The sequence below is a fragment of the Protomyctophum parallelum genome, assembly GCF_964188405.1.
Source record: "Protomyctophum parallelum genome assembly, chromosome: 1".
Lineage (NCBI taxonomy): Eukaryota > Metazoa > Chordata > Actinopteri > Myctophiformes > Myctophidae > Protomyctophum > Protomyctophum parallelum.
Genome location: NC_139697.1, coordinates 56,072,618 through 56,089,098, shown reverse-complemented (window position 1 = coordinate 56,089,098; position 16,481 = coordinate 56,072,618). Strand labels below are relative to the sequence as shown.

Here is a 16,481-nt window from a genome sequence, read left to right as displayed (position 1 = left end):
CAGTAGCCTTGTTATAACTCTAGCACAGTCAGTGGTTTTCAAAGTAGGGCCCATGCAGGAGAAGACACAAACTAACCAAACATTCAATGGGTCGTTATTCCTGGACAGAATATATTTTATGGTATGATTATTAATTTTTCAATGGTGACCTGTAAATGGAAGCTCTATATAAATAACGAGGATGTATATTAAAGCTTTACGTTTTGTTTTGTTGTATCTCATATTCAAGTAAATTGTGGTTTTGGTTCCTCAACAATCAACATTGTAGCAGAATGTGAAAATTAAATTTGAATATTGTAGTAGTAGTAGTAGTAGTAGTAGTAGTAGTAGTAGTAGTAGTACAGTAGTAAGAGGTGCTTTGGAAATATAATAACATTATGTAAATATCTTTCCCTGACGCTTTTTAGCTCCTGAACACCAACACGATGCACTTGTCTGAAGACTTTCTATTCTTTGTAGTGGTGTAAAAAACAGAAGACACTATTTGAATTTGTACTTGAAAACAACAACAACATATTTTACACTACAATATATCAAAGGATTACTACATTACCAATATTCAATGAATAACATGTGAACACTATGTTAGGCAACAAGTATACAGTATAATAAGTTAATAACTAACTATACAGTACAATACAAATTGCAGTCAACAAAGACTACAGCATATAGAAATAACCAAAAGGTATTTTCTTAGAATCAATTATGGCATCTTTGTATGCTAATCGCTCACCTCTTATGTTTATTTATGCAAGACAGAGTAAAGGCAAATATTTTAACCCCAAATTGTTCTGTACTGGATTAGATCATCTGGTATGTCAATGTTTGGTCTTTCAAGATTTCTGTCAGTTTTAATTTAGTGTGGCTACAGCACATCAACAGAGCTGTGTCAATCCGCATCCTCAAAGGAGTGAGTTCAACCACCAGTATTGAAGGGACGTAGTTGAGTCTTCTAATCTAATAAAAGTTATAAAACTAACTGGGAGCTTAACCACCACTATACCACTGATTTGATATGCATTAGGGATTAGGCCACGAACAGACCCCCATTTGGTACAATTTGTCATTTCTGGTGGTACCCAAATCTACACTTTTATTCATAAACTCTGGTAAGGGTTCATTATTGGACCCCTGGTGTTGAAAACCACTGTAATGTACAGTATGAGTGCATGTGGTATAGAGTAGAAGACAGTATAGTATACCATTACCAGTGACACATTTGGTTCCCTACTGGAGTCTATTCAAGAGCTTTTCAGACCTTGTGCCCAACACCAACAGACAAGTCCAAATCTCAAGGCATACCTGTATTTAGGCTATGGCAAAAATAGATCAGTATGCTCCATTTATAGCTCAGTATAGCCCATTTTGTCTGGTGTATAGAATGTGCCTCTGCATTGGGAATGGGTGTGTACAATATGCTTATAAAAATGGTATAGTGGTACTATAACAGTATATTGCAATAGAAACAACTCAATTAATTTCTTAGACAAATGGAAAAATTACATTTACTAAACCATGGGGAGGTTTCAATGTGAATTACACATTTTATTTTAAACTTTACCATACTACTGAAAGATTATACCTCAAATTCAAGAGTCAGACACAATTCTCATGGTGCAAAATTATCAATTTATTATATTAATGGATATTTACAAAATTCGTATTTACACAATGTACATATGTCCTTTGCTATTTACATATATACATATTTGATTGTAAACAGATCAACATAATGTTACATGGTCTTAACACATGAGCACAACAAACATGTACATGACAAGTACAGAGACAAACAAGCTGTCTACAATGTCAAAAAACATGAGCACAACAAACAAATATGTACATGACAAGTACAGAGACAAACAAGCTGTCTACAAGGTCCCAACACATGAGCCTGTAGATTGAATTAGTAGATTGAACAGAATTAGTGATTTAAAAACGTAAAAGAGTGCTGAATGTCTGGCTGTCATGTGCTTCCACAAGGAGGGATTAAATATCCATTATAAGTGCAAAGAACACTATAGCAGCAGTAGTATACACAGTTCTGATATAAAGGCTAATACTATTGCTTAGTCTGTGAGATTGTCAGGATCAACAAGTAAACTGATTCTGTTGACAAAAAGTACTTCCAATCAAATCATAGTGTTTGTGTTCGCAAAGCTGGGCATAGGAGGGGCTAGCCCCCCTCAAAAACAAAAATATATATAATAAAACATTTCAATGAAAGGCAGCATTTAACATCAGGGATTGCCAAGCAGGGGAGCAGCTAGGCTCTTCACAGTAGATGACTCAGAAAGGCGAGTGACATCCAGCTTGCTCACCGAGTACTTCATCTTGACAGCCTAGTGGAGAGGGGGGGGAAGCATTAGAATTAATGTATTTAAACACATCTTACTCTATTATATAATACACAAACGTACATTATACTAAAACTAACCCTAGTGTTGAGGGACTCATGCATTTAAAGATCCCTATCTAACTCCTCCATTACACTAAACCTAGAGGAGAATATACATTTTAGTATTCAATATTCATCTATGTAAACATCCCTATAGACTGACACCACATAAGACAGGAACGCCCAAAAACATCACATCCGGTTTTAGCCCGGGGTAAGAATTTTCTATGGCTGCCAATGCAACTTTTTCCAATCCTTAATCACATACGGACAAACATCTATGCCGATAATATCTAACTTGCGGAGGTAACGTGCCTTGTCCACGGGCAACAGATCTTTCAACGTATGGCATTGCAAATACGTTTGATAATCGCTACTCTGCGCAATATCGTTTTGGAAATGCAGCAAATTGCATTGCAGTGAACGAGAGCAAATCACAACTTCCCCCGGGGGTGGTGACTCTGCCCTGAATACTCGCTGTGGTGTCAGTCTTACTACATTACACTCCAATTTACAATTTAGGCATTTAGCAGATACCCTTTGTCCAGAGCAACAAGCAAAAGCAAGGAATTAAGGGAAACACATACACCACATGCAAAGAGCTAATGTCTCAATAAGATCATGGGTCTGAACATTATAATATAAAAATAATATAAGGTCTGTACATAGAAACTATAGAATGCCTGGTAAACAAATGAACCTAGCATCTGTCTAAATAACATGCCACCACCCTAGTGCCTTTGTGTGCCAACTCACCTGGAAATTTGTATTCCCCTCACTGACAACGACATTCTTGGCGATGTGCTGCATTATTGGTTTCAGGTGAGCCTCATCATATGTTGTGTAATGCTGGTCTGTAGGGGTCTGCAACACATGAAAAACAATCATTAGCATCATGTGCAGTGCAATCCGTCTGTTAAAATAGTAGTCTGCAAGCCATGGAAAACCTACTCAAAGACAAAATGTCAAGCTATCTATTTGTAATAAGCCAACATATACATTGATTCTATTCAACTCACCCATGGCAGGCCACCCAGCAGCAGCTGAGAGAGGCAGAGGGAAGCAGCAGCGACCTCAGAGGGCCTATAGTGAACCATGGCGTAATCAAGGAGTGTCAACTCCATGAGATACTTGGCCAGCATGTGTCTCTCCACAGAAGCCTAGTAGAACAAACAAACACAATTAAAAAGACTGCTTGCATAATACAACTCAAAATACTCTGCTACATCATGCTTTCGTTTTTCATAGACTATGTTCACACCGTCAGCCCAAATCAGATAATTGTCCTAATCCAGAGTCGCTTTATAAAGTTAACGGCGTAAATCCTCATAGAAATCAAATTATCAGATTTGAACCACATTCCTAGGTGGCTTGAAATGTCTTAAAAATCTGTTTTCTAATTTTGTGTTTCAGTATGAACACTGACACTTCACACAACCACGGCAATCATGGTAAATAGACAATGCATAAGCTTGTCAAATTGTGACATTTAATCTGCGACTTGAGAACGAAAACAAATCTGATTTGCCTGCAGTCTGGACAAAGCCTTGGTGCAGATGGTCAAGTCTGGTCACTACAACCTTGTATGTTAGTGAACAATGACTCACGTTTGCAGCCTTGGATGCTCTCCTGAGGAAGTGCAAGGCCAGCGGGCGCCCCAGGTCAAAGTTGAGACCCCGTAGCACCACCCGCTCCGCTTGCCTAATCTGAGAGGTTGTGAAGGTGTTGTCTGTAATGTCAGCCAACTCCTGGATCCCATGGGCGTCTATGTGTCCCTCCTCGTACTTGGAAGCCAGCAGCATTGCAGCGACACCAATAAGCTGGAGCTTATTTGGTGAAATTGGCTGAACCTGTAACACATCACAACAGCTCATTAAAAAAGGGAAGAAAAAATAAGACTAGAGCTGATAAAATGGCAAACAAATTTGTAAGTTGCCCTTACTTGCAGAAAACGATCCAAAATGGCAACTGTGAGATAGAGTGTCTCCTGATGCAGCTGGAAACTGGAATGAGCTTGGATAAGCCAGTCGATTAAGACAGCTCGCATGTGTGCCGTTATTTTAGAGCCCTCCAAGTACCCCGGTCGCACAGCCTGCTTTACCTGTAAAAAACAAAACACTTAATTACATTGTTGCAAGACAGACACCAAGTCATAATCTTTCATGTTCAAAAATAGTGTATGTATATTGTATAAGTCTACAAGCTCACAATGCGTTGCATCAATTTCTAAGCTATTAGATCGACAAATTCTTCCCATATGTAAGTTATTTGTCAAATCTGCACAGTGCAATTTACAAAGCCTAAAAGCCAAATAGGAAATAAATGTTTATTTTCAGTTGAAAAAACACAATCGCAATTATTTGTATGACAATTCATTTGTCAAGTAAAATGTCATGATTGTGACACCGACATGACGAAATCCTGTAGTTTCCTGTGTGAAGTGAGGTGCCTTTATCATCATACATCATCATGAATCATCTCATACTGGCCAATCAGAATGCCTGTTGCCTGTGATTGGTTAGCCGATTTGCTCGTTTACATAAGACGAAAAATGTCCCTTCAATGTCAATGGCGTTTAATGTTCACATACCTCTAGATCCATTAGATATGCATATATGTCTTTCACATATTCTGAACATAGGTGGAGCATCTCCGAGTCTCCTGCATCAATGTCCTCTACGGTTGTTTTGGTTGGAGGTTTTGCCGCTTCAGTCCTCTGAGAAGGAGAAAAAATATATATGTCAAAACCCATTATTTTAAAAGTTAACTGTAGGTATCGGCATCTTAGTTTAAATGGCTGGTTCCATAAGGGTCCATTACAGTGTATATCGTCACAAGGGCAAAACACAACATGTGTTCCTAATTTGGATCCAATGGAATTATTATTTAGTCAAAACTAAGCTCTTGTTAATACTTCAGATTCAACATTTAAAAAACCTACACACACTTAACCCATTCAGACCTGGAATGAATACGTATACTAAAACCTAGTATACTCTGTTGTACATGCCTACCTTTCAATCTGGGAAAGCATCTGGTAATTTTAGATGCATATATTGCAACATTTTATTAATACAAAATGTTCTTCGGAAAAATTAAATTAGGATGAATCAGCATCAGGTCTAAATTGGGTTTCACTTTAAAATATCTCCAAAAATAGCAAATATACAAGCTCACAACACGTCGTGACCGAGCTTGTAGATTGGCTACTTTTGCATGGCACTCTTGCACAACAACGTAGGACATTCATTAAAAAAATATATACAAATACAATTCTACGTTGCATACTAGCACAAACTTACTCTGGACTCCAGGATGGATGCTCTCCACACCTTCCTATCCAGCATCAAGCGCTCTGCAGTGTTAGCTCTGCGGTCACGCTGCAGTGTGTCTACATAGGTGAAGCGCTCTCCCCATCTAGCTGTGCGTTCTGTCACTTTGCTGGCCATCAGTTTCAGGTGCCTGCCACAGTGCCCAGTCAGCCTAGTCATTCTCTCCCAGATCTTGTCCGCAACAAATGGTAGAGCAGGGATCATCTGTTGTGGTCTTGTGTAGACACTATCTGAGGCCTTGAGCTGTTGTACTGTCTGGAACTGAGAGTGTACAAAGGGAATCATATGTTAGAGTTGTGCACCTCAAATTAAATTTAAACAACACACTTTGTTTCAATTAACAGTCAGTTTAAATGAACACAAGGAATTTTGCAGTGTAGGGCTCCGGAAAAACAAAGTATCAAAATGGGGTCAGGGTCTGTGAAATTGTAAAGGATGAGAATCAGGGTTTACCTTGGTGTTATGCACCTTGTTGGCAAAGTTAGTAAGGTCTCCAAGAGCAGCTCTCTTGGTACATCTAGTACCCGGTACATGTACGTTGACATTCTCCATGTGTACAGGGTTCTTGTCCACCCCCTGTTCAAAAAACAGAAAGGAAAAAAAACAGTTAAACATCTGTTTGGAAGGAAAAAAAACGTTGAACATAATAGCATGTCGCTTGCCAGATATTCAAGCAGACAACGGCAACGCGTTAGATCGGTTGGGCGAGCGACATGTAACCCAATTTGGTTGCATGTCACTTGCCGACCAGAACAGATATGGCCAACAATGCGTCGTGTTAGATCGGTTGGCCGAGCGACATGTAACGATGCATCCGACAGACAGACAGATCGGTTCGGCGAACGACATGAATGCCAAACGGTTATACATGAGTCACTTGTCGACCAGAAAGAACAGATATTAAAACGGACAAGCGTCGTGTGAGATCAGTTCGACGAACGACATGTAACGGTTATGTTATGATGTCGCTTGTCGACCAGTCCAGACCAGATCAACAGACAAGCGTCGTGTGAGATCAGTTCGACGGACGACATGTAACGGTTATCGGGTTATGTTATGATGTCGCTTGTCGACCAGTCCAGTGTCGTGATATCGGTTGGCGAGCGACAACAGCGAGCCAGCGAGGCACCATTCTGTTGACCGGGGCACGTTAACGTTAACCCAGCATGCTAACCGGCCGGGAGAACTGCGCAACAAGCTAACAGTTGCTAGCTGATAACTCTAGTTATCATCATTTTTCATAAATAGTTAACTCACCTTATGGCGGAATCGCCCTGAAGATACGACGAAAACGGGTCGAAACGTGTTTTCCATGATGTGGTGTTTGTTTAGTAGAGTCTACTAAACAAAGTTGAAACTTCCAACGGAAAAGTTTCGAAAATAAACTGATAATCTGATATGTTCAGTGAACGTATCAAAATGTACGCTAATGCGCGGTGAGTCAGATGCTTGCTGGCGAACAATCTCTCTGCGGAACACTGACTGAAGAAAAGAGCTCTCGGCTCGGCTTTTAAACGTTAATGCGCACCTCCTCTGATTGGCCAACCTCCCGCTGAAGTTGGCTGAACGCGCGCCGCTCATTGGTTGAAAGGGTACACTTCGGTGTGTCATAACTCTATGAGGTGTAGTGTGAGGCGGAGTAATAGCCGATCTACAAGCTCACAATGCGTCTCGTCATTGTCACGTTGTGAGCTTGTAGATTTGTTACTTTCACGCGAACCACCACGACATCGTCGCATTTAGAGGTTTAACCTTATTTAACGTTATTATAAACACAGAAGTTTAAATATATATATATATTATAATATGCCTATATATTGTATTTGCGTTAAAAACAAGAGTTTTTTTCAACTTATGATTATTATTATAATGTTATGTCCCCTTCAAAGGCTACTCAACGCACGGGCACGTACACACACACGCACACGCACACAATACACGGGTAAGAAATGCAGTGACGTCGCTACGTGGCGGCCATCTTACTTCGGGGCACAGAGTGACGTCGCTACGTGGCGGCCATCTTACTTCGGGGCAGCATAACATTGTGTTTATGGGACATGTACTTTTTAAATAACCATAACTTACTGAATTTTCAACAGATTTTCAAACGGTTTGGTTTGTTATAAACGTCAGAGACGTCCGTATACTTACTACTAAAGTAACTAAATAACATTAAGCACGTTAAGCCACGTTGATATTATCAACGTGGCTTAACGTGGTTTATTACGAACGTTAAACGTTCGTAATAAACCAACCCGTTTGTAAATCAGTCAAGATTTGAGGGAGTTGTGACTACGGTATTCTTGTTTGAGCTGCTGTACACACACACACACACACACACACACACACACACACACACACACACACACGTAAGAAAGGCTATAGATGGACGCGCGTTTTAAAACTTCACTCGAGAATAAGCACAAACACATCCAATCCGTCCCCTATAGCCTCAGTCCCACGACCCAGCCTCGTTGATCCAGCATTGTTGACCCTGCAAGCCTGCATTAACTGTTGTTTCGGTTCGGGTGTATTCTTTTTTATTTGTTCTTACTTTTATTTTATTTTTTACAATGTCTGATCATGTGAATGAATGTGTTGTTGTTGCTATTGTCTTTCTTGAGGTGATAATGGGTGGGCCGGCTGCGAGCCATGGTTTCGAGGCAATTCACACATTTTGGGCACGTTCGTAAAGACCGCACCGGAGCGCACTGGCCTATAGTTTGCATTGCACAGTGGGCTCAGTGCGCTATTTCCGAACGCGCCCTTTGTAACACTGACTTCAGTCTTGTTGTCAACCCTAGCCATTCCAGCCTGTCAAAATGGGCAGGGGTGAGGTGGGCTCGGGGACTTGCAAGTGGCCAAGTGGGCTACACAATTTTGGTAGTTAAAGTAAAAGTGGTACAGTAGTGGTGTAAAAAACCAGAAGACAATATTTGAATTTAAAACAAAATGTTTTATTTTACAATATCAAAGGCTTAATTTCCATTACCAACATTCATGAATACCATGTAAACACTGTGTTAGGCAATAACGTGTATATACAGTAAAATAACTATATATACAGTACATTTATGTACAAAATTGCAGTCAACAAAGACTACAGCATATAGAAATATCCAAAATGTAAAATCGTAAAGCAATTATGGCATCTTTGTATGCTAATCTATAGCCTCTTATGTTTATTTATGCAGGACAGTGTAAAGGCAAATATTTGAACCCCAAATTGTTCTGTACTGGATTAGATCATCTGGTATCAAACTTCAGTCCTGTGTGCGTCAAACAAAAGCAGGGTCTGGCAGTAGCAGTGCTAGACTCCACCACTATTCCCCTAAATAGTGGTGGAACATACAACCAATTGAAAGAATATTATGATTAAAAAAAATAAAAATAAACATCTAGATTTTGCATAAAATATGGTATTTTGGTTTTAATATAGTGCCAATGGAGAAAAATAATGACAATTTGTTGATTGGATGACTTGTTTTTTAAATGTAGGAATCCTTTATAAAATGAGGCCCCCTACAGCTTGTTTAAATGGAAAACTGCACAGTAATACATCCTATTCACATTAAACATGTGCATGTACTCTTACTTCACAAGATGCTGGTTGATTGCACTAAATAAAAACAAATGTTCTCTAAATAATAATAATAATCGAAAAGGCATCAACAGTTTAAATACTGTATATCTACAAGAACAGCAGAACTTCAGTCTAAAACATCCAACAATAGAACCTCAGTCAGTGTGAAAGACTTGTGTTAGTTTAGTGAGTGTGTGCATGTATTAGAGCTTAAAATGTCCAATTTACACTTTGTCCTATGACCATATAGTGGCTCACTAAAAAGAACTGTTCGGTGAGAAATGTAGTCGTACAACAAAGCACACCGTTTGGTTTCGGGGTATTTCACAGCCGCTCACCGGATTCTTATTTTGTTCACCTGTGCCAACAGTGCCATTGAATGAAATACAAACAGGCCAGCACAGGAGGTCAATTCCCAGTGTAACACTTTTACTAGGTTAGCCTGAAAGAACCCTATGCTTTTCTGGGCATTGAGGGGCAGAACAAACTAGCGCTAGAAACCTATGAGCCCACCTCCCCCGCAGAACACAGCAGAGAACACTGACGTCACCAAATTTGGAGCAACGCCTCTCTGCACTGTTATTGGTTTAGCGAAATACAAGGTTCATTCCCACTTTGCCACTTTTTTTCCTTCTTTCTTTGAAAAGAAAAGCTTGCGGTTTCCGAGGATATTACTAGATCATCTTCTGTCTACAAACTATAGCCTTGTTTTTCAAATTAAGCCATTAACTATTTGCTATAGTTTGGACACGCATCTGAAATACAGCCAGCATGTGGCTTTTAGCACACACATCTAATCAGCATAACCCTTTTTCTTAATCTTATTGCAGCCATATGGGCTTAAACAAAATAATACGTGAGGAAAAAAAGCCAGATGGAATTCGTCAAGTAAACACTGACAGCGAAAGGATGGACAAAGGTGGTGGAACATATAAGAGCTTTAAAGAAAGAGGTGAAAGGACATGTGCAGGTCGGCATAAAATAGCCATATCATGTTTTTATGTTTGTTTGGTCCCACAGGCGTTTTAACTCCCTGGCCAGTAGAGATACACCCTACTCTTTACAGACTCCATCTCATCTGATTATTTTTATACTGATCCTCTTCAATCAATACTGAAGCAACAACACTACACTTGAATTCCTAGGACGTCTGGAGACGTCTTGGGCACAAATTGTGTTAAAATATGCTGTAGACTGTGCATAATGGACAGCAAATTATAGTTTAATATCCAGTTGGATACAGTGACTGCTTTTGTAAAATGTATTCGCTGTATCAGAACATTGACGTCAATGACTGTCAGTAGGCCTAGTCCCGAGCCACAGGGCTACTGAGAAGTTAGGGAGATTCTTTGTGCTCTGAGCAGATAGGTGCTAATATAAACAACTCTAAATGGCCACGGCCCTTACTTTTGACAACCGTTTCAATAAATATCTAATCATAGGCTACGACAAGTAATACCTTTGATATAACCTTATGGCAACCAGCCAACCACTCTGATTATTCACAACCATAGGGCGGGAAATATTTAGAATCTAAATAATTCTACTATGGCTGGGAATACTCAGAGTGGTTTAAAATTTTAGATAACATGCCGTATGTCATGCAACTAGGTTGACAGGAATAACAAGGTCCTCCTTAATTGCCATCTAAGGAGGAAATAAATAATAATAATAATGTTATTTGATATTACCTGACTTCATATCCATATCTCCCCAAAAGCACAAGTCACCCCAATACGATCATAAACCTTAAAGTGATTTTCTGTAATATGTAACAGTTCATGAAACACAATTGGTTTTGTAGGCAATCAATCTGCGGCCTGTGTGGAAATGTTCGTCACTGACTACTAGAGACCTGACATGAGGGAACGAGGACAACAACCAACTCCTGTCTACCCAATACGGAGACCACACATTTTGCATTGACAACAAATTTAGGGTTGGAGCACAAACTATTTATCCACTACAGTTGCTCTGTTCGCAAAAACCCTGTCAGAACATCTTGCATCTTGTATTTTAGTGGAGGAGGGAGGACTTGGCTGTGAATGGCAGTTCTCTGTGATGAAAACACAAGACAGGCAAAAGACAGTGTAACCAGAGTGTGTGTGTGTGTGTGTGTGTGTGTGTGTGTGTGTGTGTATGTAGAGACATACATACAAAGGAAGAGTCTAAAGGCAGCTCCAGACAGCACAGACGGTCGGCTGTCGGCCAGTTTGAAATTACATTCATAAACAAACATCTAGAAAGTGTTTGGGTGGTAAGGCACTGGGCTTACAGTGTCTCCATATCCGCACACAGCAAAGGTGGAGTGGGGCTAACTGCGGTTTACTACTCGCTGATGAACTCTGTCGACTCCCAGGTTCTCTTGTCCACTCATCCGTGTTGCTCTTTCTGAGTTGTCAGCCCTTTTTGAGTCTCTGGCCCCAGTGAAACCAGCAGCCAGCAACAGTTTGGATGCCATTGTGTCCCAGCTTCAACCTATACTGGTCTGAGGGTGATGGTTGATTGATGATTGTGTGATAAAATGCAGAAAGAAGAAACTTAAGAAAGTCATTGACAAATGTGGCTGCTATTAGTTTAGTATAATAAATAACTGCAGAGACTCATTGTATGTAAATGTACTGTATATGTGTAGGAGCGAAAATGTACTGTATGGGCGAAATGACTAGGCTACCATCTTTTTCACCTTTCCTCTCCATGGTCTTCCTCTACCCAGGCAACAATCTTCCCTTCCCAGCCAGGAACAATGGCCCCGTCCAAGAAAACCTGCTCAAAGGCACAGTGTTAAACTCTGCAACAGTAGAACAATTCTACCAGATTATTGTACATTGTTTTCTTTAGGTTCTGCTTCACCCTGTTTCTAATAATGACTGCCTAATTGTAGAATATTCCTCACGTATTATTAATCAATCAGACAGACAGACAGACATAATTAATCTTGATGCGGTGCCATGGCCTCCTCTTAGTCTTACCTCTTCTTTCACAGTGCCAAACTCTGGGTCCAGGGCTTTGAAGTGGTACCTGTAGTTCCCCTGTCGATCAACAGCTGCCTTCACATCCTTCAGAGTCACCTCACCCAGCCTGAATGACACAACGTGACGTTACCATTACAACATAAGAGCAATTTACAACAATCCTATGCATGTGCCTTTATTTTATATTTTTTATGGAGGGACAGACAGTAGGCTGACAGGAAATGGGGAGAGAGATGGGGGGGATGACATGCAGTAAAGGCCGTCGGGATCGGGAGTCGAACCCGCAGCACACTGCCAGACAAGACAAGCCAAGGTGCCTGGACCGCTGAGCCACGGCCCAGGCCCCTATACAGTGTTAATAAACCAATATAACCCGACATTGGTAGCCACCCACCCACACGTCCTATAGCACCTGGACACATACCGACCTCTTGGAAATGTTGATCATGGATGGCGTTGGCGACTGTCCCGTGAAATACAGTATTTTAGTGGAGGAGGGAGGACTTGGCTGTGAATGGCAGTTCTCTGTGATGAAAACATAAGACAGGCAAAAGACAATGAAACCACAGAGAGAGAGAGAGTGTCTGTGTCTGTGCATGTGTGCGTGCGTGTGTGCACGTAGAGACATACACACAAAGGAAGAGTCTTACTTGTGCAAGGCCAGTCATCAGGGTCTGTGTGAGCAGCTTTACGGCGTGGGGATTTCCCCCTTCCACCCTGAAGCAAAAGGACGGACACAAAATCAACACACGGTTTGTCTGCTTTTTATATGGTTTACAATGGCCTTAACCTATGACTAGAATATTGCAATAATACTGTTACTTTTACTAGCAGTGTTATTAGGATACGTGTTGCTCTTAGTGTGTGAGTGTCTGTGTGAGTGAGTGTCTGAGTGAGTGTGAGTGTGAGTGTGAGTGTGAGTGTGAGTGTGTCTGTCTGTCTGTCTGTCTGTCTGTCTGTCTGTCTGTCTTGCGTGCGTGCGTTCTTGTACCCGTTGTGGATGTACAACATGCAATCGGTCTATGAGCGATGCGATGCCTTGCTCAAGGGTATCCAGAGTGTGTTGCTGAGGGTCGTGTTCTCTGAAGTTGTTCCTTAGACTCCTCAGAGCGTCTCTGACCAACTGCAGCTCCTCTGCCTGTTGGTCAGAAAACAATGTACAGACATAGAAGATAATATATAATGGGGTAAAATCAGTCTGCTTGCTGAAAGCCCTATAACAGCTGCCATAGCAGGACAGTGTGCACAGACTTTAGATACCGTGGCCGACTTACCCCTGACCCAGACGAAGCAGGAGGATATCCATTGTTATCAGCACTGGTAGAAATCTGCGAATACACAGCGAACATGTCAATGGGATTATACAGTCAGTTCAGTACATGCACACACACACACACACACACACACACACACACACACACACACACACACACACACACACACACACAGTTCAAGTGCACTTAAAGCCATAACTGGTAACAGAAATAACTTATTTCATCTTTAATTCAAAACAGAAGGATGATAAAGACCTGATGTAGATCACGTCCCATCAGTTCCTTTAGCATCAGGGTTTTCTGATCCAAGTCTCTCTGTAATTCATTCTGCCGAAGAGACAGATAACCATCCATAAACACACAAATGAATTACACATAAGTACATGACCTCACCACCTTGGATTGATATGATCCCGTGCTCAATACATGGCATGTAAAGAAGTACATTTCACGACTGTATAAACTCAGAGAATGTATAGAAGAGATGTGCAGCGACTGAGCGATAACTGTATCCTTCCAAATTGTAAACTTTGTATTACCTTTGCCACAGTGCTGCTTGAATTCCATTCAGGGCACCACTAAAGTGAAATCTATCTAATTTACTCTTTTCAGCACAAAGATATAAATTACCGAAGAATGAGAATTAGTTGCAGAATTGTCGATGGCAAGCAAGTGTTAAAGCTTACATAAAATTGCCAGCGTGTTAGCTGTTTACATTTTAATAATATAAGGTATATCATTAAATGCTGCGATGAATTGAGTATGAATTAAACAAGCCAATAGGCTTTCTTGGGTTTAAATCCTCTTAGCAGACCCAGTAATATACTGTACTTGACTGTTACAAAAGTATTCAATCAATCAATTTCATCAGGGATTTCAATGTTTTCCTTCCCATATTCTGAATTCTTCACTCATATGGGGGTTAATTCTAATGAACGTGCACGTTGGAAAAGATTCAGTAATGTTACATACCTTCTGCTGTTGGCTTTCTTCTAGTTTGTGTTTGTGTTGCTGTACCAGCCTTTCCTTCTGTGCCACCTCCTTCTGCAACTCAACCAAGCAGGGACAGCAGCCATTTAGCACAAGTCAGTATGAAATATAAGTAAAACACTGGAGCACTCATTTAAACCTGTAGGGTAGTCGATTTAAAGTGCCCAGGTAAGAAGTTTTGCTTAAATACAGTCCTATACAATACCAAGCATTGAGCACCAAAATCATTGTAATTCTGTTTTCTATTAAGACAACAAACAGTAAGGAAATAAAAATAGGGTGACACAAGACAAGATGTTTCACAGGAAAATAAGGCCAACAGACAAGACACGGTACAGTATGTCTTAAAGCGCAAATAACATGCATTTTAAAACTGCTTTTAATATCATATTGTCTATGTCCCTCAAAGTTATTTCTAATGGTTTGAGCCTCAATCACCACTCTGATATAACCAGCCCTTGGCATTTCTTTCTGGACTTATTGCAGTTTTAGCTGCAATATACACAATGTCCTGAGGTGGTGGGGGTGCTGATATGCAGATTATTTAATATTTGAGTCATTATAATACTGATGCTAGATAAAATCAGGCTTGTTTCCATTCCATCGCAGCTTGGAAAATCAACAATGGTGGACATTGTAAACAAAGTGGAAATACAAATTTGGAACTGAAGACTGAAGAAGAGGAGGAATTATACAAAGTTGGGTGACATTGATGACATCACGATGAGGACAAAATCAGTTGAGCTGTTCCTGAGAGCAATTTCCATTAAAGCACCCGTATGATATGAAAGCCTGAATGTCCAAAATGGGTTATTTGTGGGGATAGAAAACACATATGGGAGCCCCAAAAACACAAAAGTTGTTTTATGTTATAGGTCCTTCAAAACTGCAGCTGAGCACTAATTTCCATCACAAGTCAATAACACTTTCTGACGCTTGATTTACAGGCCGACACACCTTGCATTCACTCCACAGCCTGTTACACTCCTCCAGTTTCCACAGCAGCTCTGCCTGCAAGAACATCATTTATACCATCAGTTCATTGAAGACTGTACAGTGTCCATTTGAAACATGTGTCAAACTAAACATGATGTAGTCTGTGTGTGTGTGTGTGTGTGTGTGTGTGTGTGTGTGTGTGTGTGTGTGTGTGACCATGTTTTACTATCTGTGTTTTTGTTTGAATGCTGTACATTCTGGTTGTTGAGCTCGTCTTTGGCCATGCCGGCTCGGAGCAGCTCCTGCTTCAGCTGCAGGATGGACGTCTCCTGGACGCACAGTCTCTGGTGCTGAGCTTCCTGCACACACACACACAAACAAACAAACAAACAAACACAAACTGTCTTTTTTGGAAGACTACAGTGAATAACAAACTCTCCAAACTGGTGACCTTTTCTCAATGTTTGACCTGTGAAGGGAGCTTCAAAGCTAACTTCAATAGCAACACAAATGTACTACCTTTTTTCTTTTTTTTTTTCTTAATGCATTTTGTCTTTTTCTTTTGCCTTGTTTCTACTGTATACTATAGTACTTTTTCTTTTTCTTATTCTTAAATGTAACCTGTAACCTCAACTGCTGTGCCGCCTCTGGGCGACTGATTTCCTCCTGCGGAATAATAAAGGTATCTATCTATCTAAGTAGTAGTAAGCCTTGTGGAGCTATGTGGCATGAGTCTATCTCCTGTTTCTGTAGCGTAGGTTGCTTGATGTACAAGTACACCCCTCAGCCATGATGTACAAGTACACCCCTTGGACACAAAGTTAGCATGTCGCAGGGACTTAACCCCAATCCAACCCTTGATGCTGAGTGACAAGCAGGGAGGCAAAGGGTCCCATTGTCTTAGTCTTAGTCCGGCCGGGGAATCAAACCCCAACCTCCCAATATCAGGGTGGACACTCTAATAGCAAGCTGGTGTGAAAAATACTAAATAAA

At 40.6% G+C, this 16,481-nt stretch overlaps 2 protein-coding genes across 3 annotated transcripts in view; both read right to left on the bottom strand.

Annotated features, from left to right (window-relative positions):
- Nucleotides 1-2,240: 2,240 nt before the first annotated feature.
- LOC310876622 (G2/mitotic-specific cyclin-B2-like) lies at nucleotides 2,241-7,044 on the bottom strand (the record flags this gene model as incomplete). Its single annotated transcript, XM_083790208.1, has 9 exons — nucleotides 2,241-2,342; nucleotides 3,155-3,262; nucleotides 3,418-3,558; nucleotides 4,006-4,248; nucleotides 4,341-4,499; nucleotides 4,989-5,114; nucleotides 5,701-5,991; nucleotides 6,184-6,306; nucleotides 6,988-7,044. The coding sequence occupies 9 exons, from the start codon at nucleotides 7,042-7,044 to the stop codon at nucleotides 2,241-2,243; spliced, it is 1,350 nt and encodes a 449-aa protein (XP_083646334.1).
- Nucleotides 7,045-9,471: 2,427 nt separating this feature from the next.
- The window catches only part of LOC310857733 (dixin-like), a 32,229-nt gene continuing 25,219 nt past the window's right edge, over nucleotides 9,472-16,481 (bottom strand). Inside the window, exons 11-21 of one of the 2 annotated variants that reach the window (XM_083763585.1) lie at nucleotides 15,743-15,847; nucleotides 15,510-15,563; nucleotides 14,535-14,606; nucleotides 13,818-13,889; nucleotides 13,563-13,616; nucleotides 13,280-13,426; nucleotides 12,939-13,005; nucleotides 12,717-12,813; nucleotides 12,286-12,394; nucleotides 12,000-12,079; nucleotides 9,472-11,801 (exon numbers count right to left, since the gene is read on the bottom strand). In XM_083763585.1, coding sequence (XP_083619711.1) covers nucleotides 11,792-11,801; nucleotides 12,000-12,079; nucleotides 12,286-12,394; nucleotides 12,717-12,813; nucleotides 12,939-13,005; nucleotides 13,280-13,426; nucleotides 13,563-13,616; nucleotides 13,818-13,889; nucleotides 14,535-14,606; nucleotides 15,510-15,563; nucleotides 15,743-15,847 — 867 coding nt within the window. In that variant the 3' untranslated portion in view covers nucleotides 9,472-11,791. Of the gene's footprint in view, nucleotides 11,802-11,999; nucleotides 12,080-12,285; nucleotides 12,395-12,716; nucleotides 12,814-12,938; nucleotides 13,006-13,279; nucleotides 13,427-13,562; nucleotides 13,617-13,817; nucleotides 13,890-14,534; nucleotides 14,613-15,509; nucleotides 15,564-15,742; nucleotides 15,848-16,481 lie in introns of both variants that reach the window. The other variant, XM_083763586.1, reaches the window with a different exon arrangement.